General features: G+C 39.1%; 1 protein-coding gene across 1 annotated transcript in view; it reads left to right on the top strand.

Annotated features, from left to right (window-relative positions):
• The first annotated feature begins 230 nt into the window (after nucleotides 1-230).
• pld3 (phospholipase D family, member 3) overlaps nucleotides 231-24,696 on the top strand; it is a 144,759-nt gene continuing 120,293 nt past the window's right edge. The window contains exons 1-2 of the mRNA XM_034168862.1: nucleotides 231-366; nucleotides 24,053-24,139. Of these exons, the coding sequence (XP_034024753.1) occupies nucleotides 24,107-24,139 (33 nt within the window). The 5' untranslated portion in view covers nucleotides 231-366; nucleotides 24,053-24,106. The remainder of the gene's footprint in view (nucleotides 367-24,052; nucleotides 24,140-24,696) is intronic.

Raw genomic sequence — 24,696 nt, 5'->3', positions numbered from 1 at the left:
TGTAGTTTGTGCTGTGTTTTATTTTTCTTTGCGTGCACTGAATGTTTACTGTGTGTCATCATGTCTTAATTTAAATAAAACTCATTGCTTTCCTTCTGCAGACATTTTCCGCCTTGATCCATGCTGCCCTCTGCTGGTGAACACTACTAAGTGCTTTACTGTAACTGTCTGACGTCAGTGATAATGCTGGTTTCTGATTGGCTGCCTGTCGGCTGAGGTCACATGACCACCTCCTGCCTGCAACTAGTCACAGCGGCTGAGTTTTACTTTTCTGCCTTAAAATTCAACTTTTACAACTATTGTGAGGATAAATAGAAGAAACCTTCAGAGCTGTTTTCCCTCGGAGGTGAACTAACGTGGTAACAGGTGAGTTAGTGGTGATTAATGACGGATGTTTCTTGCTGTTTTAAGTCACAGAACATAAAGGCAGCTGCGTGGAAATGACTGATTTATTCATTAGCATGTTATTATTCTGATTTTAATCTTCATTCATACAGAGATCTTAGTATCAAAACATGAAGATAAAGCTTTATCCTATAAACAGTTTTAAAACAGTGTTAACACTTTTAACCCGGATTAAAACAGTGTTAATCTTTGTGAAACTGTTAAAACTATTAAAAAGTGTTGCTGTGTTCACTTTATCTCAGATACCTTCACAGTTACCAACTTTCTCCATAATAATTCTTTTTTTAAAAAAAAAGGTTGCCAAAATTTACTGAAAGATGAAATACCTGCTTTCTCTAAAACAGTGTTGGTGCCGAACAAACATTTAAAAAATATACATAATAAACATCATTAATGATTGATTTAGGCAGCACAGTCATGGTCTGTGTTTGTGTCAGATTCCAGAAATAAAGGTGAACAGTGTGTCATGAGAATAGTGTTAACACTGGACATCAACCCTTCAAATCAAATCAAACCCCATTCAACACACACAACCTGATGTTTGTGTGTGTACGTGGGAAATCAGCACACATACATTTATGTTCGGACATTTGAGTCACTCTACTTTTGGGAAAAGCGGACAACCAGTTAAGGAGTTCTTCTGTAGAATCAGCAATCTTCACCTACACAGGGTTCAATATTGAAAGGTTAATTAAAGATTTATCAATCAGATTGAGATCGTGAGTGCAGACTGTGAACACATGGACGAGTGCTGGATCTGTCGGTGACCCGCGCAGCTTGATGGTTGCTACTTTGAACCATGTGGTGTTTTTATTTTATTGAGTAAATTGAAGCCAAACTGTTGTTTGATTTGTTTACACATATTTTTTAATATTATTTTATTAAACCTTTTCATTATTTATACAAGCAGTAACAAAACAAAAGAAACAAAAAATAAATAAAAACACCAACACAGCACAATTACAAATTATAGCACAAGAGCAAGCATGAGTAATTTACAGCAAATATGAATAAAACAAAGAAATTATCTTTAAGAGTTGTGCATCCTCCTAGTTTACAGTATTGTTCTTTTAATTTTAAGACAGTCCAACAATTTTTCCCATTTCTTAAAAGCTTGAAATTTTCCAGCAAGGCAATACCTGATTTTTTTTTTTTTTTCTAGGCCTATAACTTCTGAAATTAAATTTTTCCATGTCTGCACAGAAGGGACATCAGCCCCAACCCATTTTACCATTATGGACTTTCTAGCCAGCATCAACAAGAATTGTATTATTTCCTTATGAGGGTTGAGTTTCTCAGCTATGAGCCCTAGAAGACAAAGCAAAGGGCTTGGAAGGAGCGTCTTTCCTATTACTAAACTAATACAGCCTACCAAAATATCCCAGTAATTTTACAATGAAGCAATGAAATCAAATGCAAAAGCAAATGAAATGTAGCTACCTTGCATTTAGAACAAATTGGTGATATTCCTGGTTTGTATTTGCAGTATATGCTGGGAGGTGTGTGTGTATATATACTCAACAAAAATATAAACGCAACACTTTTGGTTTTGCTCCCATTTTGTATGAGATGAACTCAAAGATCTAAAACTTTTTCCACATACACAATATCACCATTTCCCTCAAATATTGTTCACAAACCAGTCTAAATCTGTGATAGTGAGCACTTCTCCTTTGCTGAGATAATCCATCCCACCTCACAGGTGTGCCATATCAAGATGCTGATTAGACACCATGATTAGTGCACAGGTGTGCCTTAGACTGTCCACAATAAAAGGCCACTCTGAAAGGTGCAGTTTTGTTTTATTGGGGGGGGGATACCAGTCAGTATCTGGTGTGACCACCATTTGCCTCATGCAGTGCAACACATCTCCTTCACATCATCCGTGAAGAGAACACCTCTCCAACGTGCCAAACGCCAGCGAATGTGAGCATTTGCCCACTCAAGTCGGTTACGACGACGAACTGGAGTCAGGTCGAGACCCCGATGAGGACGACTAGCATGCAGATGAGCTTCCCTGAGACGGTTTCTGACAGTTTGTGCAGAAATTCTTTGGTTATGCAAACCGATTGTTTCAGCAGCTGTCCGAATGGCTGGTCTCAGATGATCTTGGAGGTGAACATGCTGGATGTGGAGGTCCTGGGCTGGTGTAGTTACACGTGGTCTGCGGTTGTGAGGCTGGTTGGATGTACTGCCATATTCTCTGAAACGACTTTGGAGACGGCTTATGGTAGAGAAATGAACATTCAATACACGAGCAACAGCTCTGGTTGACATTCCTGCTGTCAGCATGCCAATTGCACGCTCCCTCAAATCTTGCGACATCTGTGGCATTGTGCTGTGTGATAAAACTGCACCTTTCAGAGTGGCCTTTTATTGTGGGCAGTCTAAGGCACACCTGTGCACTAATCATGGTGTCTAATCAGCATCTTGGTATGGCACACCTGTGAGGTGGGATGGATTATCTCAGCAAAGGAGAAGTGCTCACTATCACAGATTTAGACTGGTTTGTGAACAATATTTGAGAGAAATGGTGATATTGTGTATGTGGAAAAAGTTTTAGATCTTTGAGTTCATCTCATACAAAATGGGAGCAAAACCAAAAGTGTTGCGTTTATATTTTTGTTGAGTGTATATCCACACACACACATATCCACCTCTGGATCCGAGCAGAAACTCAAGATGGCGGCAGGAGTAGCAGTGCGTGCTGGAGGAGCTGGCGGCCCTCAAGCAAAATCTGAGATTTTTGTGTATGAAACTGCAGATGGGAGAGTGATTATAGAGGATGAACTTTTAAATTTTATTGTAATTAAAATGAGAACTTTGACGCAGGACGAAATTGTATTGCTAGTCTCAAGCAATTTTTCTTCTGAGTGGATTGAAGAGTCTAAACGTCTGCTGTTTGAAATGTGCGCGTCTTCAGTATGCTACATCAGGCATAAAGGCCCCCAAAAGGATGCAAATAACATCAAAGACTGCCTAAAGGTGCTTAATGAATGTGGAGAGGATATTCCTAGGTTCGTTTCTCATTTTTTGGATGAGTTACCCCCTGTCGGATTCGACAGTTTGGATGCTTCCGCTCTGCTCAGTCGAGTGGAGCGGTTGAGCAGGGAATTGTCGAGTTTGAGAACGGCTATGGAGACTCAAGCCAATGTTAATGAGAACCTTGGTGCGAGCACAGTTGCTTTGAATCGCCGGCTGGCGGCTGTCGAGAGTATCTGCGGTTTGCCCGAGTGGTCGGACGGAGCGTCAGCGGAGGCGGAAATACCGTCTCTTGCACCTGAGCCATCGGGAGAAAGTGAGGACGCGCTGCTGGCGTCGCAAACATGGAGCACAGTGGTGAAGAAAGCGCCCCGCAAGCGCACGAGGTCTCCAATTGCAGTGACGCTGTGTAATGGTGTGAGAGTGGACGCACGCCCTAAGAAGGAGCAGCGCAGGAATATTGGTATAATTGGTACAGGAGCCGAGGACGACATCCCAGTGATTAGAACTAAACTGGTGAGTGTGTTTGCCACTCGGTTTTCTCCTGAGCTGGAAGCTGACACCCTATCTTCTTATTTGTCTGGGAAGCTGGGGAAGTGTGTTACGTGTCGGAAGATTGTCTCCAGTCACAATCGATTTAGCTCATTTCAGGTCACGGCAGAGTGTAATGAAGTGTCTGAACTTTACGATCCACAACTTTGGCCAGCGGGGACCTATGTACGTCGATACTTTGAGCCACGCAAACCCAGAGTGAATGCTGGGAGCATGGCACTTGGATCAGGAAGTGAGGCGGAATTGCAGCGCCCTGTATCTGTGATCGGACCTGGCGTTTCAGGAGAGCAGCCGTGTCCCGGCACGGGAAAAAAAGAAGAAGAGAAGAAAAAAAAAAAAAACTACCCTCAAATAAATGATTGTTAATATTGTGTCATATAATGTGCGTGGACTGCGCATGGGACATACTGAGACTGACAAATCACGCCGTCTTGTGGTGGACAAATTGTTAGAAAAGTGTGATGTACTGTGCGTTCAGGAGACGTTTTTGGCAAGGCAGGACTTAGAAGGACTTAACTCTATGCATGCAGATTTTTATGGAGCAGGGGAATCTACCACTGACTGCAGCACCAAGTTGGTGCGGGGTAGAATCTGTGGAGGTGTTGCAGTGTTGTGGCATAAGAGATTGGACCGGCTGATAAGATTGGATGTTGACTGGGCCATAGGAATTGAGTTCAGTTGTGGAAATAAAAAGTTCATTATACTGAATATATATACACCCTATGAAAGCCCTTATAATGAGGATGAATACCTTAATAGGTTAGCCTGCATTGTATCATTTATTCAAGACAATCCTTCTACTTGTGTTTATATCTTGGGAGATATGAATGCTGATGTGAGTGACTGTAAATCCTTATTTGGTAACCACTTAAGGCAGTTCTGCTCCAATAATGATTTGATTCTTTCTAGTGAAATGCTTTTGCCAGTGGACAGCTATACTTATATCAGTGAAATGTGGCACACAACATCATGGCTAGATCACTGTATCTGCTCTGAGGATGCACATGACTCTTTAGAGGCTATGAGGATAAATTATGAATTTGCTATATCAGATCATGTCCCTTTCTCCTTGTCTATAAATGTGGGCAATTTACCCACTTATTTGCCCATGAATAATGAGACCGAAGAAGGAAAAATTTATTGGGACAAGCTGAACGCGCAGGATTTAAACTTGTATCACATCCAGTCTGATTTAGGGTTAAGTAATATTGAGTTACCAAAAAGCGCAGTGGTTTGTTCTGACATGAATTGTAAAAATGCACAACATGGCGCAGAATTGTGCATACTGTATGAGAAAATTATAGATTCTCTTCTTATTTCTAGTAGGTCCTTGTATAAAACTAAAAAGTTCCAAGCCAAGCTGGGGTGGAATGTGTATGCAGAAGAGCTTCATGCTGAAGCTAGAAGGGCTTTTAAATCATGGGTTAAATTTGGCAAACCTAGACATGGTCCTGTGTTTGAACATAAGAAACGGGCAAATGCTCATTTTAAATATGCCTTGCGTTTTATTAAGAGAAATGAAAACCTCTTGAAATCTGAGTCGCTTGCAAGGAAACTTCTGCAGAATAGTCCCACCGAATTCTGGAAAGAAATAAAAACAATGAACAATTTAAAAACATCCTTGCCAACTAATATAGATTGTGCAAATGGTACTGACGAAATTATTCAATTATGGCGGAATCATTATTATGAATTGTTTAATTGTATTAAAAGTAATTCATTTGTGATGAACAGTATAGATAAACATGAGGAAGTGGTTATTTCTACAATCAATCAATCAATTTTTTTATATAGCGCCAAATCACAACAAACAGTTGCCCCAAGGCGCTTTATATTGTAAGGCAAGGCCATACAATAATTATGTAAAACCCCAACGGTCAAAACGACCCCCTGTGAGCAAGCACTTGGCTACAGTGGGAAGGAAAAACTCCCTTTTAACAGGAAGAAACCTCCAGCAGAACCAGGCTCAGGGAGGGGCAGTCTTCTGCTGGGACTGGTTGGGGCTGAGGGAGAGAACCAGGAAAAAGACATGCTGTGGAGGGGAGCAGAGATCAATCGCTAATGATTAAATGCAGAGTGGTGCATACAGAGCAAAAAGAGAAAGAAACAGTGCATCATGGGAACCCCCCAGCAGTCTACGTCTATAGCAGCATAACTAAGGGATGGTTTAGGGTCACCTGATCCAGCCCTAACTATAAGCTTTAGCAAAAAGGAAAGTTTTAAGCCTAATCTTAAAAGTAGAGAGGGTGTCTGTCTCCCTGATCTGAATTGGGAGCTGGTTCCACAGGAGAGGAGCCTGAAAGCTGAAGGCTCTGCCTCCCATTCTACTCTTACAAACCCTAGGAACTACAAGTAAGCCTGCAGTCTGAGAGCGAAGCGCTCTATTGGGGTGATATGGTACTACGAGGTACCTAAGATAAGATGGGACCTGATTATTCAAAACCTTATAAGTAAGAAGAAGAATTTTAAATTCTATTCTAGAATTAACAGGAAGCCAATGAAGAGAGGCCAATATGGGTGAGATATGCTCTCTCCTTCTAGTCCCCGTCAGTACTCTAGCTGCAGCATTTTGAATTAACTGAAGGCTTTTTAGGGAACTTTTAGGACAACCTGATAATAATGAATTACAATAGTCCAGCCTAGAGGAAATAAATGCATGAATTAGTTTTTCAGCATCACTCTGAGACAAGACCTTTCTGATTTTAGAGATATTGCGCAAATGCAAAAAAGCAGTCCTACATATTTGTTTAATATGCGCTTTGAATGACATATCCTGATCAAAAATGACTCCAAGATTTCTCACAGTATTACTAGAGGTCAGGGTAATGCCATCCAGAGTAAGGATCTGGTTAGACACCATGTTTCCAAGATTTGTGGGGCCAAGTACAATAACTTCAGATTTATCTGAGTTTAAAAGCAGGAAATTAGAGGTCATCCATGTCTTTATGTCTGTAAGACAATCCTGCAGTTTAGCTAATTGGTGTGTGTCCTCTGGCTTCATGGATAGATAAAGCTGGGTATCATCTGCGTAACAATGAAAATTTAAGCAATACCATCTAATAATACTGCCTAAGGGAAGCATGTATAAAGTGAATAAAATTGGTCCTAGCACAGAACCTTGTGGAACTCCATAATTAACTTTAGTCTGTGAAGACGATTCCCCATTTACATGAACAAATTGTAATCTATTAGACAAATATGATTCAAACCACCGCAGCGCAGTGCCTTTAATACCTATGGCATGCTCTAATCTCTGTAATAAAATTTTATGGTCAACAGTATCAAAAGCAGCACTGAGGTCTAACAGAACAAGCACAGAGATGAGTCCACTGTCCGAGGCCATAAGAAGATCATTTGTAACCTTCACTAATGCTGTTTCTGTACTATGATGAATTCTAAAACCTGACTGAAACTCTTCAAATAGACCATTCCTCTGCAGATGATCAGTTAGCTGTTTTACAACTACCCTTTCAAGAATTTTTGAGAGAAAAGGAAGGTTGGAGATTGGCCTATAATTAGCTAAGATAGCTGGGTCAAGTGATGGCTTTTTAAGTAATGGTTTAATTACTGCCACCTTAAAAGCCTGTGGTACATAGCCAACTAACAAAGATAGATTGATCATATTTAAGATCGAAGCATTAAATAATGGTAGGGCTTCCTTGAGCAGCCTGGTAGGAATGGGGTCTAATAAACATGTTGATGGTTTGGATGAAGTAACTAATGAAAATAACTCAGACAGAACAATCGGAGAGAAAGAGTCTAACCAAATACCGGCATCACTGAAAGCAGCCAAAGATAACGATACGTCTTTGGGATGGTTATGAGTAATTTTTTCTCTAATGGTTAAAATTTTGTTAGCAAAGAAAGTCATGAAGTCATTACTAGTTAAAGTTAATGGAATATTCAGCTCAATAGAGCTCTGACTCTTTGTCAGCCTGGCTACAGTGCTGAAAAGAAACCTGGGGTTGTTCTTATTTTCTTCAATTAGTGATGAGTAGAAAGATGTCCTAGCTTTACGGAGGGCTTTTTTATAGAGCAACAGACTCTTTTTCCAGGCTAAGTGAAGATCTTCTAAATTAGTGAGACGCCATTTCCTCTCCAACTTATGGGTTATCTGCTTTAAACTACGAGTTTGTGAGTTATACCACGGAGTCAGACACTTCTGATTTAAAGCTCTCTTTTTCAGAGGAGCTACAACATCCAAAGTTGTCTTCAATGCGGATGTAAAACTATTGACGAGATACTCTATCTCCCTTACAGAGTTTAGGTAGCTACTCTGCACTGTGTTGGTATATGGCATTAGAGAACATAAAGAAGGAATCATATCCTTAAACCTAGTTACAGCGCTTTCTGAAAGACTTCTAGTGTAATGAAACTTATTCCCTACTGCTGGGTAGTCCATCAGAGTAAATGTAAATGTTATTAAGAAATGATCAGACAGAAGGGAGTTTTCAGGGAATACTGTTAAGTCTTCAATTTCCATACCATAAGTCAGAACAAGATCTAAGATATGATTAAAGTGGTGGGTGGACTCATTTACAATTTGAGCAAAGCCAATAGAGTCTAATAATAGATTAAATGCAGTGTTGAGGCTGTCATTCTCAGCATCTGTGTGGATGTTAAAATCGCCCACTATAATGATCTTATCTGAGCTAAGCACTAAGTCAGACAAAAGGTCTGAAAATTCACAGAGAAACTCACAGTAATGACCAGGTGGATGATAGATAACAACAAATAAAACTGGTTTTTGGGACTTCCAATTTGAATGGACAAGACTAAGAGACAAGCTTTCAAATGAATTAAAGCTCTGTCTGGGTTTTTGATTAATTAATAAGCTGGAATGGAAGATTGCTGCTAATCCTCCGCCCCGGCCCGTGCTACGACCATTCTGACAGTTAGTGTGACTCGGGGGTGTTGACTCATTTAAACTAACATATTCATCCTGCTGTAACCAGGTTTCTGTTAGGCAGAATAAATCAATATGTTGATCAATTATTATATCATTTACCAACAGGGACTTAGAAGAGAGAGACCTAATGTTTAATAGACCACATTTAACTGTTTTAGTCTGTGGTGCAGTTGAAGGTGCTATATTATTTTTTCTTTTTGAATTTTTATGCTTAAATAGATTTTTGCTGGTTATTGGTGGTCTGGGAGCAGGCACCGTCTCTACAGGGATGGGGTAATGAGGGGATGGCAGGGGGAGAGAAGCTGCAGAGAGGTGTGTAAGACTACAACTCTGCTTCCTGGTCCCAACCCTGGATAGTCACAGTTTGGAGGATTTAAGAAAATTGGCCAGATTTCTAGAAATGAGAGCTGCTCCATCCAAAGTGGGATGGATGCCGTCTCTCCTAACAAGACCAGGTTTTCCCCAGAAGCTTTGCCAATTATCTATGAAGCCCACCTCATTTTTTGGACACCACTCAGACAGCCAGCAATTCAAGGAGAACATGCGGCTAAACATGTCACTCCCGGTCCGATTGGGGAGGGGTCCAGAGAAAACTACAGAGTCCGACATTGTTTTTGCAAAGTTACACACCGATTTAATGTTAATTTTAGTGACCTCCGATTGGCGTAACCGAGTGTCATTACTGCCGACGTGAATTACAATCTTACCAAATTTACGCTTAGCCTTAGCCAGCAGTTTCAAATTTCCTTCAATGTCGCCTGCTCTGGCCCCCGGAAGACAATTGACTATGGTTGCTGGTGTCGCTAACTTCACATTTCTCAAAACAGAGTCGCCAATAACCAGAGTTTGATCCTCGGCGGGTGTGTCGTCGAGTGGGGAAAAACGGTTAGAGATGTGAACGGGTTGGCGGTGTACATGGGGCTTCTGTTTAGGGCTACGCTTCCTCCTCACAGTCACCCAGTCAGCCTACTTTCCCGACTGCTCGGGATCTGCCAGGGGGGAACTAACGGCGGCTAAGCTACCTTGGTCCGCACCGACTACAGGGGCCTGGCTAGCTGTAGAATTTTCCACGGTGCGGAGCCGAGTCTCCAATTCGCCCAGCCTGGCCTCCAAAGCTACGAATAAGCTACACTTATTACAAGTACCATTACTGCTAAAGGAGGCCGAGGAATAACTAAACATTTCACACCCAGAGCAGAAAAGTGCGGGAGAGACAGGAGAAGCCGCCATGCTAAATCGGCTAAGAGCTAGTAGCTACGCTAACCTAGCGGATTCCTAAAAACACGCAAAGTGAATAATGTGTAAATAATTTAGAGGTGATTCAGCAGAAGGAGTGCTTTAGTTAAGGCACGTAAAGATTACACTGGGAAACAAATCGTAATCTAGATAACTAGATCAATCTAACTGCGCAGATTAAACAGCTAACAGATACAGAAAAACACCGCTGTGCTCCGGAACAGGAAGTGATACAATACCGCAGTGATTCATATGATTCTACACAAGAAATTAGTGATATTGTTATGAATTTGAGTAATAATAAGTCATGCGGTGTGGATAAAATATCGGCTGAGCATTTAAAATTTGCAAGCAGTAAATTGTTTTCCTTGTTGGCTATCTGTTTCACTGGGTTTTTAATTCATGGTATTTTACCTAATTCTATACTCTCTGTATTCTTAGTGCCTATTGTTAAGGATAAGTGTGGTAAAATAAATAATAAAGATAACTATCGGCCTATTGCTTTAGCCAGTACTGTATCCAAAGTCTTGGAAAGGGCTATACTTAATAGAATGGAGAAGTATTTGGTGACATCTGATAATCAATGTGGTTTTAAGTCAAAACTTGGCACTGATATGTGCATTTTTGCTCTTAAGGAGATTTTAGACTTTTATAATCGGTGCAATACTACTATTTTTATGTGTTTTATTGATGCCTCAAAAGCGTTTGATCATGTAAATCATGATAAATTGTTTTATAAATTGTATAATAGAGGAGTTCCGAAGTATTTATTGAGAATTTTAGTGTATTGGTATGCTCACCAGTCTATGTATGTGAAATGGGGAAATTATGTATCTTCCCCCTTTCATGTGAGGAATGGGGTAAGACAAGGTAGCATTCTTTCACCTTGCCTTTTTAATGTGTATATGGATGATCTATCTAATCTGCTGAATCAGTGTAGGACGGGCTGTGGGGTTGGCCATACAACCATAAACCACCTAATGTACGCTGATGATCTTGTAATTTTCTCCCCGTGTAGTGCTGGGCTGCAGCAGTTGTTGAAGGTTTGCTCACAGTATGGTTTGGATTTTGACATTAAATATAATGCAAAAAAGAGCAACATCATGATTGTCAGAAGTAAGGAGGACTCGAAATCGTGTTTTCCTGCTTTCTTTCTGTCAGGCAGCATTCTCCAAGTGTGTGATGATGTAAAATACTTGGGACATTACATAACTGCTGACCTGTCTGATGATAGAGATATGTACAGGCAGCGGTGTATTCAATATGCACAAGCAAATATGCTTGCTCGTAAGTTCTCTATGTGCTCTGTATCTGTTAAAATTTCACTCTTTAAAGCATATTGCACTTCAATGTACACTGCCCATTTGTGGCGGCATTTCAAACAAAGCAGTATGCACAAACTTTAGGTTGCATACAATGATGGCATGAGAATACTGCTTAAGGTGCCGAGATGGAGTAGTGCCAGTCAGATGTTTGTAAATGTTAGTGTTCCAACTTGTGCTGCTGTGCTCAGAAACTTCATGTACAGATGTATGTGCAGATTTACAGATTGTGTAAACAGTATCATTCATATCCTGACCAGTCCTGTACAGAGCTCGGTCAGGTTTTCTTCTAGGCTGTGGAAACATTGGCGTATCAGTTTATATGGCCATGGATGAAATTGGTCTTTTTATTGTTGTTGTTTGTTTTTTTTTTTTGTATGTTCTTTTGTGTTATTATGGACCTTGTGTCTGAAATAAAGTTTGATGATGATGATGATATATACACATTATGTAAAATATTGTATTGCATTTCTTTATATTGGTTGCATATAGATAATTTAGAAGGCAGCAGCAAGATTTCTTCCCATGATTCTAAGTCAATTATTGCGTTAAGTTTGGTATTCCAGGTTAAATGCAGTTTTTCTAGTCCATCCTTCTTTAAAATTTGCAGCTCGGAATAAAATCTTGACACAAATCGGCCACGTTTATGACAATCCAAAATATTTTTTTCAAGTAAAAAACAATCACCTGGAAACTCCAACAATTCCATTTTTGTCTTGATGTAATGCCTTATCTGAAGATATTTACAAAAATCTGTAGAATTAATGTTATATTGTCCCCTTAAATCCTCAAATGTCTTAAATATCCCTTTGTCCCATAGATCATGCATTCTTCCGATGCCAGCTTCTTCCCATGATTTAATATTGGCACCAGCCTCCTCTGCCATCAAGTCTGGGTTGTCTACCAATGTTGTCAATGAAGACAATTTCTTAGTCTGACCAAACATTTTTCTCAGGATACCCCATGCCCTAATGGTATTAGTAACCAAAAAGTGATCCTTGATAGCAAGTGGCAATTCCCTATTTTGTTTATCTATTAAGTTTATGGGACGATAGGTTCGACAAAAGTTTAAAATTTTATGCTGTTTTGTCCCTATCAATATTCCCTTGATGTCCTCATTTTGCCTAATTGCTATCACAAGTGGCTCTATAGCCAAATTGAACAGCAGAGGGGAAAGGGACTCCCTTGGGCCATTCCTTTTCCCAGTCTAAAAGGTGCAGACAGCAGGCCATTTGTCAGAACAGATGCCATAGGCTTTTTGTATAGACGTTTTACAAATTTATGATATTTTCTTTAAATCCAAAACTTTTTAACACTTCAAACATATATTCCACTTCAATACGATTGAAGGCCTATTTGGCATCCATTGAGACAACGATTCCTGGTATTTGAGTATGATTAAGATGTTGGATAATATTGATAAGCGTCTAGTATTGTTCGATGACAGTCACCCCTTTATAAAGCCAGTTTGGTCCATATGAATTATGTCAGGCACAACCTTTTCCAATCTAGTGACTAATATCTTAGATAAAATCTTCATGTCTACTCCCAGTAAACTAGTTGGTCAATATGAAAAACACTGTTCTGGGTCTTTATCTTGTTTTGGTATAACGATAATGTTTGCGATGTACATAGAATCTGGTAATTTAGAATGTTCAAAGGAAGTATTAAAAACATGCTGTAAAAGTTTACTGTTTTTATCTTTTATAATTTCATAGAATTCCACTGGGTATCCATCAGCACCTGGACATTTACCTGTTTGAAGAGATGAAATTGTAATATTGTTATCTCTGCTCCCCTCCACAGCATGTCTTTTTCCTGGTTCTCTCCCTCAGCCCCAACCAGTCCCAGCAGAAGACTGCCCCTCCCTGAGCCTGGTTCTGCTGGAGGTTTCTTCCTGTTAAAAGGGAGTTTTTCCTTCCCACTGTAGCCAAGTGCTTGCTCACAGGGGGTCGTTTTGACCGTTGGGGTTTTACATAATTATTGTATGGCCTTGCCTTACAATATAAAGCGCCTTGGGGCAACTGTTTGTTGTGATTTGGCGCTATATAAAAAAAAATTGATTGATTGATTGATTATAGGTCCTTTTAATGAATTTGCTTGTTCTGGTGATATCTGAGGTATGTTTAAGCTCCTCAAAAACACCCTATTAATACATCATTGTTGACTTCAGAGGTGTATAGCTTTTCATAAAATTATTTAAAACATTTATTTATATGCTTCTTATCCATATAACAATTGCCAATTTAATCCTGTATTGCCAGTATAAAGCTGCTCTCCAAAGAGTTTTGTGCCAATCATGCCAAAAGTTTATTTGATTTATCACCAAACTCAAAAAGCCTCTGTTGTGCAAGTAGCATATCCTTTTCAGCTTTCTTTATTATTATGTCAGAAAGCGAAGCTCTAGCTAATTTTACTTCCCCTAGAACCTGACCTGATTTAGATGCAAAATATTCCTCTTTAAGAAGTGATTTTATTTTGTTTTCAATATTAGTTTGTTCTACTAAAAGCTTGAAATGTTCTTGTTACGGCTAGAATATGATATTATTATCCCACACATATATACTTCATAGGCATCCCATACGATTCTAAGGTCAGCATTATCGTTATCATTAAGGTTTAAGTAAAAAAATCTGCATGTTCTTCAAGTACTTTGACAAAGTCTTCATTTAAAAGCGACAGTCTGTTCAACCTCCAGGAAACTGAACGTTCCAAAGGTCTAAGTGGTTGCATTGCCAAGCTAACAGGAGCATGATCAGACAGTGAAATAGTCCCTATCTCTGATCTGTCAACTAATGGGCCAGATGGTCTGACAAAAATAGGTAATCATTGTGCAATGTTGTTGAATGTGGTAGAGAGTGAAAAGTGTAACTTTTCAATGAAGGATTAAAGTGCCTCCAAATGTCTATCAAATTTAATTCTTCTAAGATATTTTTAACTGCCCTAGCATTTTTAGACTGTGTGTTTTCAGGAGGACACTTCCTATGAGTCACCTCCTATGAGTATATTTGGACAGTCCATCTCAGCAATTTTATTAAGAAGCACTGCAAAGAAATCTTCATCATTTACATTTGGGCCGTATATGTTACCAAGCAAGATTTCCTCTCCATAAAGATTACCCTTAATTAAAATGATTCTACCACCTGTATCCTTAAATACATCTACAACTGTAAGTGGAAGCTTCTTGTGTATTAATATTATTACTCCCCTTTTGTTTGTTGAATATTATGAAAAATAGACTTGTCCAACCAACACCCTTAAATATTTTTATGTTCCTCATCAGTGAGATGTGTTTTCTTGTAGAAACACTATTTGAGTCTTGTACTTTCTTAAACTATTGAGGATAGGTTTACGTTTAACTTGTTTATGAGAACCTTTTACATTCCAGCTACAAATGCTGATGCTCATTAAAAATATTCAAAGTTATCATGTACTGTATTCAAACATACAAAATTACTGTAAAGCACACCTAGCCTTATATTTGTCTTTGTGCTGGTAAACAAACAAGGGTTCCAAGCAAGAACTAAACACACAGCTTGGACTAAGCTGTAACAAAGAACTAACCCAAGTAACAGCAAAACAAATGCTATAAAATAGAGTTGAAAGTAATAATAAAGAAAAATAACAAACTCGTCAAAGCCTAGATCGAGAGTTCAGCAGATGGGGGAAGGGTGGGTGTTCAATAATAAAAAGATACCAAACGTTCTCCCCTCTCTGGTCCTAAATATTTAACTACCATGAGTATAATAATAATAAACAAAACTTTTACACCACAATGAAACAATAGTGAAGACAAATTAGCATCTTTACGTATAATAACGCAAAGAAGCTCACTTGAAATTGTATATTAAAGCAACAAGAATTGTTCTGTGAACATCTGTTCTCATGTTAACTTCACCACACTGTTCATTTGTGTTATGTGTCGGACGCAGCTCGGAGAACCGACCAGCGTTTGAAGGACCCAGTATGAAATAAGCAGAGCACGGTTCAAAGGCTAACTGAATTTAATACATAACAGTGATAATATAACAAAAAGGTGCGGCCTGGCGTGGTGCGCTCCCAGCAGCGCTAACGGTCCGGAGCCAGAAGCTGTTTCGGACCCAAGGACCCCGCCGACACCCCCCAGGTGGCCGCAACAACCGAGTCTGTGAAAGAAGGAACCATTATGTGAGTCCACACTCTACACACAGAACACTTAAAGGTGTACAAACAGCAAACACTTCCTGGCTTGATTACTGATCAGCTTCCCAACCTGCAGGCATGGAACATCCCGTTCACAAAACTCCACTGCAGTGGAAGCTGATACATGACTAACAAACAGCTCAATACAATAAGGTGTGAGGGACACCACATTTACTGACTGTATAACTGTTAGTCACAAAATCTAACGTACCTCAGGAAGTGTGCTGACGAGCGTGAGACCTCACCCCCTCCTCTTTCACAGACTGTGCATCAAACCTGGACGTTCTCAGCATCCGCTGCTGATGAGATGGCTCCCGAGACGACGATCTCACCCGTCTGGTCACAAGGTCGAGTCTCTGGCAAATACACACTGTGCACTCCAGTCTTAAATGCCAACATGTTCCAATCCATCCAGATGCACTACAGCTGTGAGTCCTGACGAGTCGCAGGTGATCAGGGTGAGGTCCTGACAGCCTCAGCAACACAGCCACTCAGTCCCAAACGCACGCCACCTGGGAGGAAAACCAAAAAACAGAAACAAACCGGCAGCCCGGCCCCCCCAGCCATATAACACATTTGATTAAAAAAAAAATACATCAATTTGGACTTGATGGAAATAAAAGGATTAAAAATGGAATAGTTTTTACTGTGTTGAATGATTGGTCTCCAAAGTTAAGGTCAAAAAAGTTTGGATTGGATTCTATGACATATGTTACTCTGTCACATGATAACGAAGCATGACAGATGGTGCAAACTACTCCTTTTTAAAATGCTATTAACTGTAAAATGCTGTTATTAATGACTGGCCTTTTTGGAATCATTATGATCAGACAAATAATGTGGTATAGTTTTCAACATGAATGGGGCATTTTAAAATTTTGACCCCTGTATAATTCTTTATTGACCCCTGTAGCTCATTAGAGGTCAGCTCCAGGATTGCTCCATATCTGAAAATAAAAATTAGTTAATTTAGAATATGTGTACCAAATTCCATGTTTTTAATCACAAAATGAACAATTTTTATGGAAATTTTTAGCTAAGATGCGCTACTACATTGGAGTCAGTCCACTGATGTTGTTCCATTCTTGGACTGCACAGTCTGCATACTGTAAACTCGTACCTGGCAAAAAAAAAAAAAAAAAAAAAAACTTTTTTGAGGGAAATAAGGAGATATAAGTTTCACCTTTTTCTGTACAATCAGCATTTTAATTTGGTGTTTTTGTACATTTTGACTAGACCACTTACCGCCATTTTTGCAGGAAGCGCCATTTTTGAGTAGAAGTTGGTGTCCACTCTTTGGATCGAATAAACTCTCCTGAATCTTGGAAAAATGGGTACCAAGCTCAAATTTAAAATTTTACATTGGAAAATATACTTAGAAATGTATCCGCAAATATGCGATATTTCATAGTATTTCAGTGATTCAGCCAATGCCCTTTGCTAACGATGTTGTCCAGCATGTGCAATGTGATCTTGTGTTACTGTCTCAGTTTTGAATATTGTTTAATAATGTTTCCACGTATCATTTATCAAGTTTGTATTTGTGCAAAAGCAACAGGACATGATTGATGTTTGAATGTGGATGTTGAATTTGTCTTTAATTCATATTTTGGTCTTATATGTCTCTTGGTCTAATGGTCATTTATGTGTTGGTCATGATTTAAAAAACATAACCTAGTTTTTTCCTCATAAGCGGTGTTCCGCGACCACTATTAAATCAATCAATTATAAACATTTTAAGAGTAATATGATTTTTGTCATGATGTTATTCAGGAAAGTACATAGAAATGTTGAACGCTTTACTTAAAATTTGTTGTTTATCCACCATGTATGTTTCTTGTCCATTTAGAAGCTAAAAATAAAAATGTTTGGTTAGTATCCTATTTTTTTCATGAACTGGACCATTTGAACAAGTTAAAAACAATACTGATATACTTCTACTCAAAAAGGCTGTTTAACCTTTCATGAATTCTATCTAGACTAATTGTTGTCGTGTACTTTTTAGGGCTGACATTTACTCTTTTATTGTTGTAGTTTATTTTGTTTAGTGCTTTGATGCCTGCAAAAGCCCTATATAAATAATTAGAATTGTTGCTATAACAATGAATGTGGTTTTTAGTTTTTTTTTTTTTGGTATGTAATTTACACCAGAGTATAAGACACTGGACCTCCAAAACTAGTAAAAAAAAACAAAAGTAAAACAAACCCACACTACTTATACTCTGAAAAATACATCATGTCAAATTCAGAGTCATAAATAAACCTGTGTGGAACAGTACGGCTCATACATTTGCTGAAATCTCACCGTCTGTAGGTGCCATTATACGCTGTTTGGATCAGAGCCTAGTGTAAAAAACAACAAAAAAAAACTATGCTGCCAATGTCGAAGAACTGGTTTCATGACTTTACAGTTTTCAGACTTCGCCACGTGGTCATGGGTTTGAGCACTGTGTGTTTAGGACAAGCGACTTCTGAGGCAAACACAGCTGGGAGTTTGTGGCTCTGAGAAAAATAAAAGCTGCTCTTCAGACTTTTATGACAAATTGATTAAATGTGTTTTTTGAGTAGAAGCAGTCCATGATAAGCAGTGATGCGGAGCATCAACTCCTCAGCAGTTTGAAAATGTCTGTGGTTTCAGTCACGTGCTGTGACTGACACGTGACTGAAACCGCTTAAAGCAGGAAATGCAGATGGTGAAACAGTTCTTAATTAACTGAGCTGATTCTGAGTTAGTGAGTCTCGTGATGGATCTCCCACTTGACATTCAGGGCGTCAGCATTTATGTTCTGCACCACTTCTCTTTTTCTATCACATCCCCTCATATTTCAGTAAACAACCTGGGTCACATGTCCTGCCATATGTAAACCTCTAAGTCACCAAAAATAATTATATTTGGGAAAGCATTATTCTCAGCTGATGTGTGTGAAGCCTCCACTGGTGGCCCTACAGTGAGTGTCTCCCCCAAGTTAACAGGTTTTGACAATTTTGAATTTTGGGACTGACTGACAGACTAAGAAGTGCCAAAGTGAGTGGGCAATGCAAACCTCAGCACAGTTTTACAGATGATTTACTAAAACTAACTGCGCAATTGATAGTAGACGGGAACATGATGTAGACTGCAGCATGCTAATGAGGATTTTGCACGTGTTAATGGCCATAAGCGCAAAATGAAACTATATCAGCCACTTAATCATTTATGTACTTTGTGCTTCATTGTACCCAAACTCTGCCACATAACTGAGCCTGTTCACACAGTGGCAATTTAAAAAAATGGGCTGTTTCAGACATTTAATTCTTGCTCCCTCCACAGTATTTTAGCAAAGTGGTGCGTCCACCCTTTTCAGGTTTCAAATCCTGCAAAACCTCGGAGAAGTCGCCGCGCTGCAAGATCTCAGTAACATTGAGAACTACATTGAGACGCTCTGATCACGCTTCACTTTAACTGCTGCACACAGACAACACCATTAACATCGCAACATAAAACTATTTTTATATTGTGCCTAAAACTCTCATGAATATATTCTCTGGGTTTTAGACGTTGTTATTGTATTTGTTTTTTGTAAACGTGAGAATCACAGGCTGTCTCTCCGTCGTTCTGGGGGGGAAAGTGAAGTTTGCTCTTTAACGTCTAGATTATTGTCCTTTACAACACTGTTTGTCCTCTTTGTTCCAGATTAATATATATAATATGTCTGAAATTTGGTTTGCGTTTATTAAATTCCACGCAGATTAAACGTAGCAGACACGGATTATTTGTTATAATTGTTTCAAGTTTTCAGGGTATCATGCATGCAGTTTCTTATTAACGTGATGAAAAGCATAAAAAATTACATTTTTGTAGTATAATATTCATTTACAATTGTCATCATGTGGATTCTCTATGTTGTTTTGACTGCAGTGACTCTCTGCCGTGCAAGGGATTATGGGATACATGAAAACCCTGGATGCACCACTTTGCATATTTATGACACAGTAAATCCACTAAACAGACAATATGTGCTGTTTTGTGCATTTGAAAGCAGCAATCATCAGTTTTCTGTGTTAGTAAAACAGTATGGTTTTTTTTTTTTGCGGTTTCTTCCTCAGTATCATCAGAGATACTGAGTTTTTCTTACCGCTGTTGCCTGTGTGCTTGCTCTGGGGGTTGGTATGGTTGGACTTTTCTTAGCTATGTGTTACGCCTGAGGCAGCTTTGTTGTGATTTGGCGCTATGTAAATAAAATTACATGAAATTAAATCAAATTAAATCATTTCCTACTACTTTTTACTCTTTATTTTACTTTGTCTTTTTTCTGTTTTATTGCCTGTTGTAATTTTATTGTTATTTTTAATTCATTTAGTTACGATTGTGCCCATTTTTTATTTATGTGCAGCACTTCGGTCGACTGCTGTCATTTTAAACATGCTTTAGAAATAAAGGTTGAGTTGAGTTTGCAAGTGCTATGATGTTTGCACATGTTTAAACACATGCAAACCTTTAGTACATCAGGTCAAATGACTTTCAGAGAAAACTTGTTTTAGGAAAAATAGCAGCAGTCCTTTATGTTCTGTACACACATCACAGCCCAGTCTCACCTTTGGTTTTGTTTTTGTTTTTTTGTGATACTGTCACCAAATGTGTTACATTTTAGTGATGTGGTCACCTTTCACGCACTAATTTTAATCCTAACCCCAGCGCCCTCCCCCCCTCCTGTGTCACCTCAAATTTTGTGATACATCACAATATTTTTTCCTGACACCTTCACAACAATTGATTCCATTTGTGACGGTATCACAATCACATGCGTGAGGCCTTTCACAGTGAAGTATGACCCTTTCAGTTTATCTTATTCATTCATTCATTTTCTGTAAGCGCCTACTCCCTTTTTGGGTCATGGGGGGGGGCTATCCCAGCAGTCGTAGGGTGAGTTTATTGTATTTTATTTATTATTGTAGATGTTCCATCAGTGATACTGGATTTCGTTCATAAATGATGGAGTGGAGTACCTGCCTGGGCTGTTGGCTCAGGTCCAGAGGCCCTCTGTTGTGGCCTGTCACAGGGTGTACAGAGGTCAGAGGTCGTGGAAACCCTGAGGTGTTTGGGTTTGAGCCCAACTCATTATTCTCTGTTTGTACTGCTGAAAACACCCAGAAGCATCTCTTTGTTGAACGGTTGCAGCCCAGCACATGTCTGTAAGGCAGAGTGTGTGTGTGTGTGTGTTGCTGAAAAGTGGATCATTAGCTTGATCTCTAAGTTGATGATCTGCCATCAGGCAGCAGTTGGTCAGTGACAGTTTTATGCCCCTTTCACACCGGGCTTCCTTCGAGTTGCGTCATGTGGCGTCATGACGATGCCAAGTTGATGCAGCCTAACGCCACAGTACCATGAGGGACACAACGGGCGACGCAAAACAGACGCCAAAAATTAAACATGTTTAATATTTTCTGCGTTGAGCAAAGGACGCAGAAAGGAAGTAGTTTTCTCACAATTTAAGGCAATGTAGCGGTACTTAATGTGACTGGATGCCACACTCATACAATATAACGTTACCCGACGCCAGTTTATGATTGCTGCTGTGCTCCAATGTTGCCGAGTGATAAATCATGCAGGATTGTTCAAGTTTTTATACCAATGCAGTAAAACTATACCGCTCAAACAGCACATGTGAACTGTTAAAAGAAAAAAAAATGCTCATTGTGTTAAATAAAGTCCATTCTGCTCACAGGCAGATTGCCAGCGACAGGACACATCCACATACAGTATAAGTCATCATGGAGGACATCTGCACGTCCATGTGACGGTGCACAGGAACACAGCTGCAGCTCCATGGTCGCAGGAAGGATGATAAACTTTAACAGAAATCACAGCAGCACACTTGCAGTGCTGCACAAGAAGAAATATCAACTACAACCCCTGGCAATAATTATGGAATCACCGGCCTCAGAGGATGTTCATTCAGTTGTTTAATTTTGTAGAAAAAAAGCAGATCACAGACATGACACAAAACTAAAGTCATTTCAAATGGCAACTTTCTGGCTTTAAGAAACACTATAAGAAATCAAGAAAAAATATTGTGGCAGTCAGTAACGGTTACTTTTTTAGACCAAGCAGAGGGAAAAAAAATATGGAATCACTCAATTCTGAGGAAAAAATTATGGAATCATGAAAAACAAAAGAACGCTCCAACACATCACTAGAATTTTGTTGCACCACCTCTGGCTTTTATAACAGCTTGCAGTCTCTGAGGCATGGACTTAATGAGTGACAAACGATCCGGACTATTTGCAGAGATCCGGACTATTTGCAGGCCATGACATTGACCCTATGTGTGTTTTTGCAAGGAATGTTTTCACAGTTTTTGCTCTATGGCAAGACGCATTATCATCTTGAAAAATGATTTCATCATCCCCAAACATCCTTTCAGTTGATGGGATAAGAAAAGTGTCCAAAATATCAACGTAAACTTGTGCATTTATTGATGATTTAATGACAGCCATCTCCCCAGTGCCTTTACCTGACATGCAGCCTCATATCATCAATGACTGTGGAAATTTACATGTTCTCTTCAGGCAGTCATCTTTATAAATCTCATTGGAATGGCACCAAACAAAAGTTCCAGCATCATCACCTTGCCCAATGCAGATTCGAGATTCATCACTGAATATGACTTTCATCCAGTCATCCACAGTCCACGATTGCTTTTCCTTAGCCCATTGTAACCTTGTTTTTTCTGTTTAGGTGTTAATGATGGCTTTCATTTAGCTTTTCTGTATGTAAATCCCATTTCCTTTAGGCGGTTTCTTACATTTCGGTCACAGACGTTGACTCCAATTTCCTCCCATTCGTTCCTCATTTGTTTTGTTGTGCATTTTTGATTTTTGAGACATATTGCTTTAAGTTTTCTGTCTTGACGCTTTGATGTCTTCCTTGGTCTACCAGTATGTTTGCCTTTAACAACCTTCCCATGTTGTTTGTATTTGGTCCAGAGTTTAGACACAGCTCTCCAAGGTGTGATCACTCCTTTTTAGATGCAGACTAACAAGCAGATCTGATTTGATGCAGGTGTTAGTTTTGGGGATGAAAATTTATAGGGTGATTCCATAATTTTTTCCGCAGAATTGAGTGAGTCCATATTTTTTTCCCTCTGCTTGGTCTAAAAAAGTAACCGTTACTGACTGCCACAATTTTTTTTCTTGATTTCTTATAGTGTTTCTTAAAGCCAGAAAGTTGCCATTTGAAATGACTTTAGTTTTGTGTCATGTCTATGTCTGCTTTTTTTCTACAAAATTAAACAACTGAATGAACATCCTCTGAGGCCGGTGATTCCATAATTTTTGCCAGGGGTTGTAGAAGAGAAATCAGAGTGCACACCTGCGCAGTACAGTCTGGCTGCAGCTCCTCTGCACTGTCACCTCCTCAAGCGTCTCACCCCCTGCTGCGCACAACTGACACAGACATTCCTGCATTATTAGATATGCAGCCAGTGCAGCTTGAAGCAGGCCTGGCGTGAAAGGGGCTTCAGTGATTGTGCCTCTGTTCACCACCAGACTGAGGTGAAGTTAAACAGTCAAAATGTGCTTGTATTGTAGCTCATCTCCAAGCTAAATAGACCTCAGGGCTTATTTGATTTAAGGATTCTCATGTGATACGTATGTATTATTGTAATGAGGGTGTGGCCTGAAGTGACTGACAGCTTGTATCAACGTGTGCATAATTATTGAGCAGCTTCTTTACCTCAGCCGAGATGGGCCAAAATAAATAAATAAAATAAATTAAATGTTGAAAAGACAAAATTTGTAATGTCTTTCAGAGGAATGCAGCACTCTTGAAATAGCTATTGAGGTGTGATCACTGAACAATTTAATGTTTTGTTGCAAATAGTCAACAGGGTGACAAGAAATGTGCGGAGATGAAAAGACAAAAATGAACCACAAAATCTTGACACAAGCAGGAACACATTATCTTCCAGCACCACCATATTTCAGAACTGCAACCTACCTGGAATGTCCAGAGGTACAGACAGACAATTGCAGACAATGAATTTTTTTACATTTAGGAGAAAGATGGAATGTTCCACTCAACGACGTTGAGTGGAACATTCCATCTTTCTCCTCATGAAATATATTTGTACCATCAAACTCATAAACATTCACTATTTGTATAATATGACATATGTTGCACACAACACGTTCAGAGCTCTTGCACTTTAACGTGCACAGTTGTAATGAGTGACTGTGCTTGTGAGGTTGTGAAATGAAGTGATATTCTTGAAAAAATCCAAAATCTCTTATTTACACGAATAGATGTGTCCAAGACAAATATAATTATTTTATGCAGTAACTCAAACCAGCCAAACCCTTAAAAGGAATCTAGAGTTCCTGTTGTGTAATTCATTTCCTGTGGAAACTTGATGACATGTCATTTAATGTGTTTTGTTCCTGTTTTGTTTTTTTTGTTTTTTTTTTTGTTTTTTTTGTAACTCAGAGCTCTGTCGCCGTCACGACTGAATACCTGCCGCCCCAGACGTGCTTCTTGACTATGACCATGAAGATCAATGTACCTTACAAAAAGGTAAGATGCTCTCTGGTGCTGAGCTAAATTGCCTTATTTTATTTTGTTTATTGCTTTGATTCCTGGGAAAGTCATATATAAATAGTCATTATAACTATTATTTTGAATAAAGAAGTGAGGTTTTTTTTTTTTTTTTTTTTGGTCTGTAAATCCCACTGAAGTATAAGTCATAGAGCCTCTGAAACTAATAAAAAAACTGCGACTTACAGTGAGGAAAATAAGTATTTGAACACCCTGCGATTTTGCAAGTTCTCCCACTTATAAAACATGGAGGGGTCTGAAATTTTCATCTTAGGTGCATGTCCACTGTGAGCGACATAATCTAAAAAAAAAAATCCGGAAATCAAAATGTATGATTTTTTAAATAATTTATATGTATGTTACTGCTGCAAATAAGTATTTGAACACCTACCAACCAGCAAGAATTCTGTCTCTCACAGACCTGTTAATTTTTCTTTAAGAAGCCCTCTTATTCTGCACTCTTTACCTGTATTAATTGCACCTGTTTGAACTTGTTAAAAGACACCTGTTCACACACTCAATCAATCACACTCCAG

Source organism: Thalassophryne amazonica, chromosome 4 (assembly GCF_902500255.1).
Source record: "Thalassophryne amazonica chromosome 4, fThaAma1.1, whole genome shotgun sequence".
In the NCBI taxonomy this organism is placed as follows: domain Eukaryota; kingdom Metazoa; phylum Chordata; class Actinopteri; order Batrachoidiformes; family Batrachoididae; genus Thalassophryne; species Thalassophryne amazonica.
Note: the sequence above shows the minus strand (reverse complement) of the source record. Positions and strands in the feature narration are given on the sequence as shown.